The sequence below is a fragment of the Sus scrofa genome, chromosome 1 (assembly GCF_054392235.1).
Source record: "Sus scrofa isolate SSC_HxYL_T2T_F1_AM1 chromosome 1, Sscrofa_HxYL_maternal_Yorkshire_Landrace_v2.0, whole genome shotgun sequence".
Taxonomy (NCBI): Eukaryota; Metazoa; Chordata; class Mammalia; order Artiodactyla; family Suidae; genus Sus; species Sus scrofa.
Window position 1 is genome coordinate 29988094 of NC_139383.1, and position 11907 is coordinate 30000000.

At 45.8% G+C, this 11907-nt stretch overlaps 1 protein-coding gene and 1 long non-coding RNA gene across 2 annotated transcripts in view; one reads left to right on the top strand and one right to left on the bottom strand.

The window, feature by feature from the left end:
• The window catches only part of LOC146406002 (uncharacterized), a 238028-nt gene that overhangs the window by 32454 nt on the left and 193667 nt on the right, over positions 1 to 11907 (top strand). The gene's annotated exons all lie outside the window — the stretch shown is intronic.
• TCF21 (transcription factor 21) lies at positions 5993 to 8970 on the bottom strand. The gene is made up of 2 exons (XM_021087668.2): positions 8250 to 8970; positions 5993 to 6548 (listed from the first exon to the last, which is right to left on the bottom strand). Exons 1-2 carry the CDS (start codon positions 8697 to 8699, stop codon positions 6459 to 6461), a joined length of 540 nt encoding a protein of 179 aa, XP_020943327.1. The 5' UTR covers positions 8700 to 8970; the 3' UTR covers positions 5993 to 6458.

Genomic DNA, 11907 nt, shown 5'->3' on the forward strand with positions numbered 1-11907 from the left:
TTTTAGTCCTTGGTGGGGAGAGAAAGAATGCTTGTTAAGAAAAAAGAAAAAAGATAGTTGAAGGAGCTATTGAGGGGGTAACAGATGCCAGAAAGAGATTAGAGGGCAACAGAAGATGGTGGTATTCTCACAAAGTGCAAAGAAGAAGAAGAAGAAATTTTCATAAGATTCGTCAGTGAATAATCCCAGGAACCAAGCAGAAAAGTCTAGAGCTGACTGGTCCCCAGGGACAATAAGGGTACTGAAGGGAGGTATGCACTGTTTTGAAAGACACAGTACTTCATATAGACACTTTCTTGAGATTTAGTGCTAAAGGGAGAATCCACATGCGATGAGGAGCAATTTTTCAGATTAATTCCCTTCAACAGAATTGATGTTTTCATTGTAGATTGATTTTTATTATAGAATAAATCTTCATTACCACATTCTAAAATTAAATGATGTATATATTTAAACCAACCCTTGGTTATAGGAATGCAACATGAACTTATGTAGAAGATGATGTATCTCTAATACGCCTTATACATTCATTCCTCTTCACGCACATAACGCGTTCCTGGCACTGTGCTGGGGGCTGGGAAACCAAAGTGAATTGCTCTCATGGAGCTGGTGAAGATAAATGTAAACTAAATAGAGAAAGAGAGAAAATAAGGATTGCCTGTTATTGACAAGGTTCTAAGTGCTGAAATCCAGAATGAGGAGCAGGATACACTGTGAATAAGGTAGCAAGGTCTGTTTTAGTCATCTTCAGGATGACCTGAAGTGACTGGACTAGCATAAGAATTTAGTAATTCTTTATAATTATTACTATTCTATTCAGTAATTACTAGTGGTTAGATAACTCTTTAGAGGAAATGCGTAGCATTCTTTTAGGCACTTTTATAACTTAATGACCAGAGAAGAGAGGAAGAAAACCAGTATCAATCAGTGCCTGTCATGTGCCAGACATTGCTCACATATCTTATCACAGTCCTTATTATACTCTTATACTCATTTTTCAGATGGAAGAGCCAAGGTCCTAAATAGTCATTTCTTGCCCAAGAGCTCAGTCAAAAGCTCCTTCCACTATACCATCCACTAGACATAGATCTGAACTGCATCTGTAAAAGGCAATAACTTACTTCCTTATCACCAAATGGATTAACTTTAAAACAAGACCTTTTTAGGAGTTCCCGTTGTGGCTCAGCGGAAACTAACCTAACTAGGATCCCATGAGGATACAGATTCAATCCTTGGCCTTGCTCAGTAGAGTAATGATCCAGCGTTGCCCTGAGCTGGGGCATAGGCTGGCAGCTGTAGCAAAAAAGCAAGATAAATAAATAAATAAATAAATAAATAAATAGACCTTTTTAATCTTACAGTTTACATTTTAGTCTCAAAAGTATCTCAAATTATTTCCATTATTCAAAGCATCTTTTAAGGTAATGATTCTGACCCAAGGGCCATGTGAATTCAAAACTAATAATGCCATCTTCTACTGAAAAGGGAGAGAACAGACTTCATCTGATCCTGTGTGTGTGTGTGTGTGTGTGTGTGTGTGTGTGAGAGAGAGAGGGGAGGGCAGTTCAAACATCCTATCCCTATTTGATGCCATCTGGTCCCAGCATGTCTGCTTGCTTTATTCTTTCCTCACATATGCACCCTGACTTCAGCTGAGAGGCTCAGTTTCAATTTAACCACAGCAAGAGCCCCACTGTCTATTTCTTTGCTCCAAGTGCCCTTTATCTTATCTTATTCCTTCACCATAGCCACAGAGAGTTAATGATTTGCTCGTGATCAACATTTATTGAGGTGTCAGACAGGACGCTGGGTGCTGGGTACAAACGATGAGCTGATGTTGCCTCGAGGAGTCTGGTCTCATAACTGAATGACATTCTAAACTGTTCTCTCCGCCCTTTCCATCCCTTTCTCCTCCCTCTGTCCTGGGAAGGGATCTTTAGCCTAGTCCTCCGGGGTGGTTAATCTTTCCATGAACTGGCCGAGGTGGACCAGTTGAGCCTGCCAGATCGAAAGATCAAAGGCACCTGGAGCCTTGACGCCTGGAGGAAGCCAGCCGGGCTCTCAAGAATGCCGTTGGCACCACATGAGTTTCCAAGGGCATCGCCAGAATTTGGAGAAAAGGATGCAAAGCTAAGAAAGGAAGTTCGGCTTGCCAGCTGGTTTGGGCCAGTGCTTCTGTTGGTCGAGCTGGGTTGTTACTTTAGAACCCTTCCTGGGCGGTTTCCCTGCGCGGGGTCGGTCCCCACTGGCACACGCACCTGGCGGTCTTCGAGGCGGCACCTGGAAAGGGATGTGGACCCAGGATGCTGTGTAGGCTGAGGCTTGGAACTCGGTGTCTCCATAGTCTCCTTCCGCCCACTTCCAGAAACTCATCTCCGGGTCAAAAAGCCTTGGAGGAGCCGTTCCCTATGAACAGCTTTTGGCTTGGGTCCCTCCCTGGTCCTCGAGCTCCACCTGGCGTGCACTCTGCGTTCCCCTGAACCCCTGCACCCCATCCTAGGCAGACTTCTCACCAGCCAGAATCACAGAGCCAGAGCCCAGAGCAAACCCAACTACTCCTCCTGGAGCGAAGGGGTTCCAGGCGCCCAGATCTCTCTCCCCCAGTAAGGGCTGCAACCAAGCCAGTAGCAGTGGAGGCCCTAATCCATCCGGGTCTTTAATCCATCAGCTGATGGCTGAAATCTCTTTGAGCACGCAAGACAAATACCCACACAGATCCATACACCAGGGTCGTACAAATCTTTTATTTTCTGAGGAAGACTGGTTTGATGTCCTAACTGGCATTTAACCCATTCAGAATAATACACTGAATGCCACCGTGGAGTGAGTAGAAAAGTAAATGAAACTGGAGCCCAGAACATGCAGACTCTAAAGGAAAAACAAAAACCAAAAAACTTCCCCAATATTTCCCTTCCCTCTGCATTAACTTCTTTTGTTTCTCTAGTGACGCACATCCCCAAACAGAGATCCTCAGAGTCTGCTTCCTGGACCAGCAACTTTTGGGATCTTGTTAGAAGTAGAAATTCTGGAGCCGCACCTCAGACCTTTTGAATCTGAAACTCAGCTGGGGGGAGCACAAACATCTGCTTCCAGCAATCTTCTGGGTGATTCTCATACACACTGAAGAACCAACCATAGGCTTCAAGCCTCCCCTGGACAGTACTTCCCACAGATCACGAAATACAACCAGCAGGTACTACCTTGTTTAGCACTGTTTTTAGAAAGAGGTCTCCGATGTGACTGGCGGAAAAGCTGCTGGAAGCACAATGAGTCGTCATAAAAGGAATCAGAGAGGGAGAGGAGAGGGACTTCCCCGGCTGCCGTCCACTTTCAGTATCTGTCTACTTCTGAGAACTCACAGACGGTGATTTGAAATACTTCATTTTCCTCTCAGGCTTCTACAACCTGCTTTGGTCATTCCCCTGGTTCTCTCTGAAAGCATCTTCTAGGACAATTTTTATAACGAAGAGGCCACGGACAGGACAGTCTCCCTCACCCCTATCTGGCTTGTAGTAAAAGGGATCCCCCACTCTTCCAGCTGCCCATTGCTTCCAGTTTAAATCAAGACACACACTGAGCACCTAGACTGGCAGGCACATCCTGCTGGGACAGGTTTGTGACACAGGGAAGTAGGGCATGGTGGGTGAGGGAGTGCTGATGATCTGGCAGAAGAGAAGGGCACTTGGGAATGATGGACGTTTAGACTGTGGATGTGTGTGTGGAGGGGTGTGGGGCAGTCACATTACCCTGTGCCAAGGCTAGTGCTGGCCACAACCCGGTCATTCGCTTTCAGTGCACAACCCTTGGGTCCCCAAGTGAGCCCAGGCCTGAAGGCTGTGACCTCTTTGCTCTGGGCTTCCTGACAGCCAGGCACTATTTGCTGGTCCCAGACCCTGTCTTTGCTCTCTAAATATTTCTGAATTCCTGACTTCTAGAGGATAATTACATTGCTGTAAGTCTCTGGACAAATTTGGAGAACATTGAGGAAGGGTAAAGGTGTGTGTGTGTGTGTGTGTGTGTGTGTGTGTGTGTGTGTGTGTGTGTGTGTGTGCGCCTGAGAGAGACAGAGAGAGAGGGAGGGAGAAAGAGAGAGGGAGAGAGTTGTAACCTTTAACATTGCAACGACGACGAGGTGTTTTGGTTCTAGCAATAAAAGGACCTTAGCCTGTGTGGTATAAACTCACCCCTTTAAGCTTCCTGCCTGAAGCTCAGGTCTATTATAGACTGCTCGCTGCCAGCCACTTCGTACAAATGACTAATATTTGCATGGATCTTTTCCTCTACAAAGCAACTGCAAAAATGTAATTTCATTTGAGTGCCACGAATGCTTTGTGAGGTGAAAGAGGAAAAGAATGTATGTGATCATTATTATCTCATAATCACCTTTATCCCCACTTTCGGAGATGAGGAAACTGAGGATCCAAACCCTTTCAGGAAACAAAAACAAAAACAAAAATAAAACTAAAGCTGGAGCCCAAACGAGGGCTTAACCTGTGTGTCTTGTATACATAGATTCAGGCATTATGCGGTGGGAGGCATGAGAACTTTTTAACAAATCCGTTTGCAATTAGGGGTCTTCACAGAATGAATGAACCAGCCAAAGTTACTTCTCTGGGGGGCTGCCTTTGTGGGGTGCTCAGAATTTTAAGCATCTGTTTGTAAAAACATGAGTGGGAGCTTGGAAATTTTGCTGAACGTGAAGTACAAACTGAATCTCGTTGGAACTCATCTCTGACTTGAACTCTGGATCAGGGAGCCCTGGAGCCTAAGGCGGACTGTCCCTGTAGCAGAAGCGAATGAAAGTAGTGGTGGCCAGAGCTTAAAATGCTCTCCTGAAGGTCAAGTCGGGGTAGGGGGTTGGGGGAGTGGTAGGGAAGCCTGACGCCTTAATATGTCCTCCGACGACGTGCAGTTGACAGGCACGTGGATGAGGAGTCAGCCTTTGGAAAATGGAGGTGTGGACTTGGTAACGTGGGAACTACCACCGACAGGGACCATCCCTCCAGCCCAGCGATTCCCCGGTCAAGAGGAGGAGTTGGTTGGAGGTAAGGGCAGCTCTTACTCCAGGTACCAAACTGAACCTAGAAAAAGGAGAAAAAAAAAAAGAAAATCCGAAAAGAAAGCACATGAAGCGGAAGTTTCAAGGCCCTCTGCGAGGAATAACAGTATAAATAACCGAAGACGTCTTGTAAACACTGCGGTCATAACCCCGAACATTAAACAGCCCCGGTGGCATCTGGCGCATCGGCCGCCGCGGGCTGCTCTGGGGCAGCGAGGGAACCGGGTCCCAGGCTCCTCGGACTTGCCTCTCTGTTTATCTCAACTTAATCTTCCCCAACGAGCTGTTCCGTAGCCTGGAAGATGTTTAAATTAAAGCCCAGTCCGCCGGAAGTCGTGGAGGGGAGCTGACCGCACTGGCTAACCCAACCGAAAGGCAGGCATGCGCCATTGTTCGAAGTAATTCATTAGTTATTAATAAGAAATATCCAATGCATGTTGCAGCCCTTTGAAAATCGTAAAACACATTCCTGAGGTATGGCATTTACATTTTTATAGTTCCATTATTTCTTCTCTGGTTTGCAGCTATAGGTTGCTTGGGTTTGTGTCCGCGTCTGGAAAGTTATAGTAGAATGTGGAGTTTACCTTCCCGCTACTGTCAGCAATTATACTGTGAAATACCTGAAAATCAGATTTTCCTTTTCTGGTGTGTTTATCTCTTGAATTGTGTAACTTTTAATTATTTTAATCGTGACCTTTCTTTGTTTACAGTCACATTATTTCTAATTGTCTTAAAAGTAACTTGCAAATCCGAGAGATCAATTATTTGCTAAGGTTTCAGTGCAAATATCTGCACCTTTATAGCGGAAATGGTATTGAATCGTTTCTTATCTCTAGAAGTTTGGGTTGAGGTTCAAAAGAACCACTTTTATTATCTAGCTCCTCACCTTTCTGTTCCGAATATATTACAAGAAAAAACACACACACACCAATGTCAGGGCTTTTAGCAATATAAAGAAAGATTTATTTTTGAAAGTAGCAAAACTTGTTTGAAAAAAATATATATCTTTAAGTGAATTACTTTATAAATGTGACTGTCAAAGTCAGCTATTCTATGATCTACATTTTACAACATATTGTACAAAAGATACACATTGATAGGCTCTTATTATCTATTTATATATTTATAATTACGTATTGCACTTGGACCAGCAAGGCTCGCAGAGTCATTCACGGTAGAAGTTAATAAAGTTAAATAGATGGGAATCGTTGTAAGTACAATTGATGTCCTCTGGTTTGGAAACGAATCTCCTCGTCGCTGTAAAGTGTTCCGAGGGGTGGGACAGGGAGAGGAGCATTGCGAGGGGGAAGCAGAGACAGAGAACAGGGAGGGCAAGGGTCGCCTTCCCGGGGCCCGCTCCCCCCGGGAGCGCGCCTTTCCCAGACTCGCACCTCCAAGGTCAGGACGCCGTGGTTCCGCATAAACGGCTCGCAGTTACCACTTCTTTCAGGTCACTTTCGGGTTTCCCGGCCACCATAAAGGGCCACGTCTGCAGGAGAGAAGAGGGTGGAGGAGGTAAGTGGCCATGGAGGAGGGGTAGGATGGGGTGGGAGTCAGAGACCGAAGAAGACGGCGCGGTGGGGGCAGGCAGTGCGTGGGAGAGACGGTTCTCTGCAGTGTACTCGGGGTCCTAGTGCGCCTTGTGGCAGAATGCAACTGTGGCACCAAGTCACAGCTCGGGATGGGGAGCAAAGAGGGGCTCACCCTGGGTTCAAAGTGAAACCCAAGACAGGAGAACCTTGGAAAGCCCAAGGTGGCTTCCACCGTGGCATAACGGTAAGCCTGAGCACGGAAGCCGAGAAGGACCTCGCGCTACTGGGTACCGGGTTCAAGGTGAGGCGCCTTTCTGGCTCCTCTTCCGAGGCCAGTGGTCAGGCTTCCCAGCCCTCTCGCTTTTACCCTTATCGATTTCCCTACTTCTAACTTTCGTTTCCTTCTTCACAAACACGGGCTTTAACCAACAGTTTCTAGATGAATTGCTAGCCCTTAAAAACAAATAACCTTAATGAAAGAACTTTAGGATCCACGTATTTTAGGATCATCTTCCTACTGGAATGAGCAAACATAGCTTGGCTTTCTTTTCCCTTCCCTGTGATGATTATAATAAAGCTCACTTAAGTTTCTTATTCAAAGCTGAAATCAGCAGCAACTGTATATGAAGGCACTGCTTTCATTTTGGTTTCAGATTTTAAAAGGCTGTTTACTCATTGAAAAAAAATTGATTCTTAATCGGAGGGGAAAATATTCCTCGTAGCAAAATGTGGTTTTGCATCCCCTCCGGCCTCTAATTCTTGAAACCAATTTAGTAAGAAGACAATTCAAACCTTCAAATCTCTGTAGCAGTGCTGGCCGAGAAGGGGACTTTTAAGAGGAAAACCCGCTCCTTATCATATATAAACAGAGGTGCTAGTTAGTTGTTTTGTCTTTAGAGCCTGGACGTTAAGTCAAATGAAAAAGGAATGAAAATATACTTCTTAAACAGCAAAATATTTGAGAAAAATATTAGGCTCAAAACTTTTCAAGATAAAAAGTAACATGTTCTGAAATCTTTGACCGCTTTTAATATTATTTATTACACTAATATCCTGAGAATGTACTGATTCTGCTGATCGTTGCTAGAGCTTCTGGGATTCGAAAACTTTAATCCTCCTCTGGAAGAAGCGCAGCATATTTAAGTAGCTGAAGCTTTATGTGATAATTATGGGGGGGCATGAATGTGTTCATATCTAATGGTTCCACATATACTTGGGAAACAAATAGAGTTGGATGTTTTTATTTGCAATAAGTGGGGTGGGAAACCAAGTTCTATTCTTCAACTAAAGGAAGAATAAAGGGATTAATAACATGCCTCCTCAGCGCGCAGCATCTCTTCCGAGTTCTCTGTCCCGCAACAGCCCCGAAGGCGCTGGCGTGAGTGCGGGGGATCCCCTCCTCTTTGCCAGCTCAGTGTGCTTGCAAGCTCCTAATTGGGTTGCCACGTCAAACACTAGCATAAATCACCGCGTTCTGGCGGCTTGGAACTCAGAGTGAGGGCCCTGTGGGGATCGCCTGCACTGGTCCCCTAGAGGCTCTAGCTGGAGGTGGCCGAGAAGCGGGCGTCCTAGCGCGGGCGCACACACTCACGCCGGGAACCACTGAGGGCGCGATGGGCTGGGGCCCAGGGACGCCGCTGCCACATAGGAGAACTTACCAGGTTGACCGGGTGAATATAACCATTCTCGTACTTGTCGTTGGCCAGGATCTGCCTTAAGTGGGCGATGTAGCTGGACGCCAGCCTGAGGGTGTCCAGCTTGGAGAGCTTGGTGTCCGGGGGCACCCAGGGCAGTGTGGTCTTGAGCCTGGAGAAGGCCTTGCTCAGCACCCGCATCCGGGCCCGCTCGCGCGCGTTGGCCGCGTTGCGCTGGACCTGCTTCCCCTCCTGGCTGACCCCGCTCAAGGGGCTCTTCTTGGTGGGCGCCTTCCTTCTCTTGCCCAGGCCGCCGCGGCCCTTCTGGGGAGAGCCGGTCTCGCAGTTGGAGCTCTCCTCGGTACTCTCGTTGGAAGTCACAAACTCCTTGTTCGAGTCCATTTTCAGCCCGTCGCAGTCCAGCATCTCCACCTCTTGAAGGTCCTCCACATCGCTGAGGGAGCCGGTGGACATGTTTGGGGAAGAGGATGAGACGGAGAGAGAAGGGAGAGAGGAGCGAGGGAAGAGAAGAGAGAGACCCTGAAACCAATGGGTTCCCGGAACGTGGCGCGTGGGGCAGCCACCTCGGGTTGGGAGCGGGAGTTGGGGGTCTGGTTGGGTCTCACACTCCGCTCCCCTTCGCAGAGTTGTGAGAAGGAGCCGCGAGGGCTTGAGCGGGCAGGAAACTGACGCTGGGTTTCCCCACCCCCGGAGTCGTGGCCGTAGGGGAGTGTGAGAGAGCGCTGAGGAATTTGGTGGACACTAGGAATTTATCTGGGGAATAGAGAGGCGGATCCTTGCAACCCAGGGGAGGGGCCTCCTAGGCCCCAGCCAAGCTCTTAGACCCCTTTCACCGCCGGAGGGAAACTCTCACGCACAGCCCCAGATTTCCAACTTGTAATGTAAATCAACTCAATTGCAGGACGCAAAAAACCGGTCACCTACTTCCACTGGGGCAGCCAGGGAGGAGCAGGCTCCACCCACAGCCCCTTTGGCAGCCCATCTCCTAAGGCCTGCGTCCCGCTTAAGAGGTCATAGCTGATTGTTACCCAGAACTTTAGGAGAAACGACCACATCCGTTTTCTCTTTCTGGGGCTTTCACCCACAAATCTCACTAGCATCCTTTTGCGCCCTCCCCGCCCCCGCATCAATTAAAATCCAGGCAGAGGGCAGAGATCAACCAGCTCCGTAAGACTCCGTGGCTTTTCCAAGATATTTTCCTACCTTACCTGAGGTGAATTAAGATAATTACTGCCTCGGAGTTCCCATCCATCTGGCTTAGCGGAACCGGGAATCTCACTAGTATCCATGAGGATGCAGGTTTGATCCCTGGCCTCGCTCAGTGGGTTAAGGATCCAACATTGCCTTGAGCTGTGGTTTAGGTCTAAGACAGCAGGATCTGGCCTTGCTGTGGCATAGCAAGATGCCAATTCAACCCCTACCATGGAACCCCCATATGCCGCAGGTGTGGCCCTAAAAAGACAAAAAAAAAAAAAAAAGATAATTAGTGCTTAATAGGATCTTTAGAGGATGACAATGAAAGTACGAAAATATCCATCTGTACCTGGTCACTTTAAAGATATCAAAGAACTGTCTGTGTATACACAAACAGACTTGACCATTGCACACTCACACACAACTACACACAGTTTCCAGGGAATAAAAGGAAGGAGATAGCGTGATAGGGTGTGTAGAAAGTATTTTGTTAGTTGATAATCTTTTCTTAATGAAATTAAAACTTTCCCATAGGTTTCTTTCTAGAACTACATTTAATATTGTCTTGATAATTCGTTCCTCTCATACACCAAATTATCTGGGGCTTCTGGTTTCCTCCTTCCAGGGTTCCCTGCTGCCTTCACCTTCTCCTGACATCCTCTGAGCTACCAGGGTTCTGCATGTGAAGCTGACGTTGCAAAACACTAAACAAAGTTATCCTGTTAGGAAAGGTTCCTTTTTATCTTTAGCTCTAGTCCTAACCATCTTTCTTGGAGAAGAAGCAAATCTGGGGAGTAAGAAAACCAAAGGGAATCAGAAGCCGAGGGATTAAATGACATGGATGGCATGAAACGAGAGAGATGGAATGCATGAATCTCTCTTACTAGTTCTTTTTGGGGTTTTCTTTCCTTGCAATTAGACATTGAAGATGAAGGGCTGGAGCAAAATGCAAGAGTGACTTCGGAGCTTTTGGCCAGGAGTCTGCACCCCTCTCCTACATTAAGATACGGTATCTCTAATCCTGGGCTCAGCTGGGAATTCACTAACCTCTAATGTTTTGTTTTCTTAGCAGGGTCTTGTTTGCTTTCCCCCTATGCTGTAAACTAAACAGATTGTCAGCAAATCAGTCTTTATTAATGAATTAGTGAGGACCCCCCCATAATATCTTTGCCCAGGATCCAAAATTTGTTCATCAACAGTGTAGAGATTTATGAGCTCTCTTATTTTCTGTTGTTTGTGCAGGTGGAGATTTAAATGACCATATCCACTACCAAGATTTATTGCAAGAGTGATTGATGGTATAAACCAGGAAAAGGACTCTTCCCACAGCAGGGATGACAGAAATATCAAGTTGAAGTTGCCTTTGTCCTCATGCACAAATGACCCAGTACTGCAACACAGAAAGTATAATAATTTAATCTGAGATTCAAGACAGCATTTAGAGAACACCCAGCAGGCCTGTTAAACATTTCCCCTCTGATTCCCAACTAGTTTTCTTTGATTTGCCCTCCCTTTGCTTGGTCTTGGTTAGACATGAAAGTTAAAGTTATTTTTAGACTAAAAGAGCTATGTGAAAATGGGCATTGGCCAATGCTTTGTGAAATGTGTGTGTGTGGTTACTGAGATATCTGCAAAATAGCTGCAGATAATTTATTTATTTGGGCTCTGGAATAGGATGGTAATTAAGAACCAGATCTATGGCCTTGCCACATATCAAGCTAGTAAGCGGGGAGGATTTTACTTGGAGTTTTCTTACTGGAGAGAGGGGGTCTGGTTTTCTGCTGTGCTTCAGTTGGTAAGCTGCTGAGACTTATTTGGGGGAAAGTAATAATCATAGTAATATGTACAACTGAATAGATTTCTATTACCGGTCTATGCTTCCAAGATCTGAAACTTAAAAATAGCAATTTCTAGAAAGGGGCAAAACTAGCTTCATGCCACAAACTGCTTTTTTTTTTTGTGCCTAGCAATTTGTATTATTATTTTTTTAGATAAGCAAGAGTTAAGCCCACTTATGCTGCAGTGATACATTTAGGCTGGGAAGGACTAGTGGGTTGATAATGAACTTTGGGTATTTGTAAAAACTCCCTAAGGGATAGCTAGTTGGGGAGCAAGATATGAGGAAGACTGTTATTTTGGTACCTTGATGTGCAGTCTTGAAGACAATAGATTAATATGACTAACACTTTTTCCTCTTGACATTTTGTGTCTATCTTGCTAATAAACACTTAGGGACAAATGAGTGGGGGAAATGACTTATTGTTGGATCCTACTGAGAAAATCGGTTAGGCTGTAACTTAAGCTGTGCCAAATTCTCCCAAGATATAAACTATATTCTGTGAGAAGAGAAGCAATTTTGAAAAACTGTATTAACTCTTTCAATGACAAGAGTAAAGCTTTGAACATTACAGTTTCAAAGAACCAAACAGAAAACCAGTGGTTTGAGAGAATGAGGTAGTTACTAAAA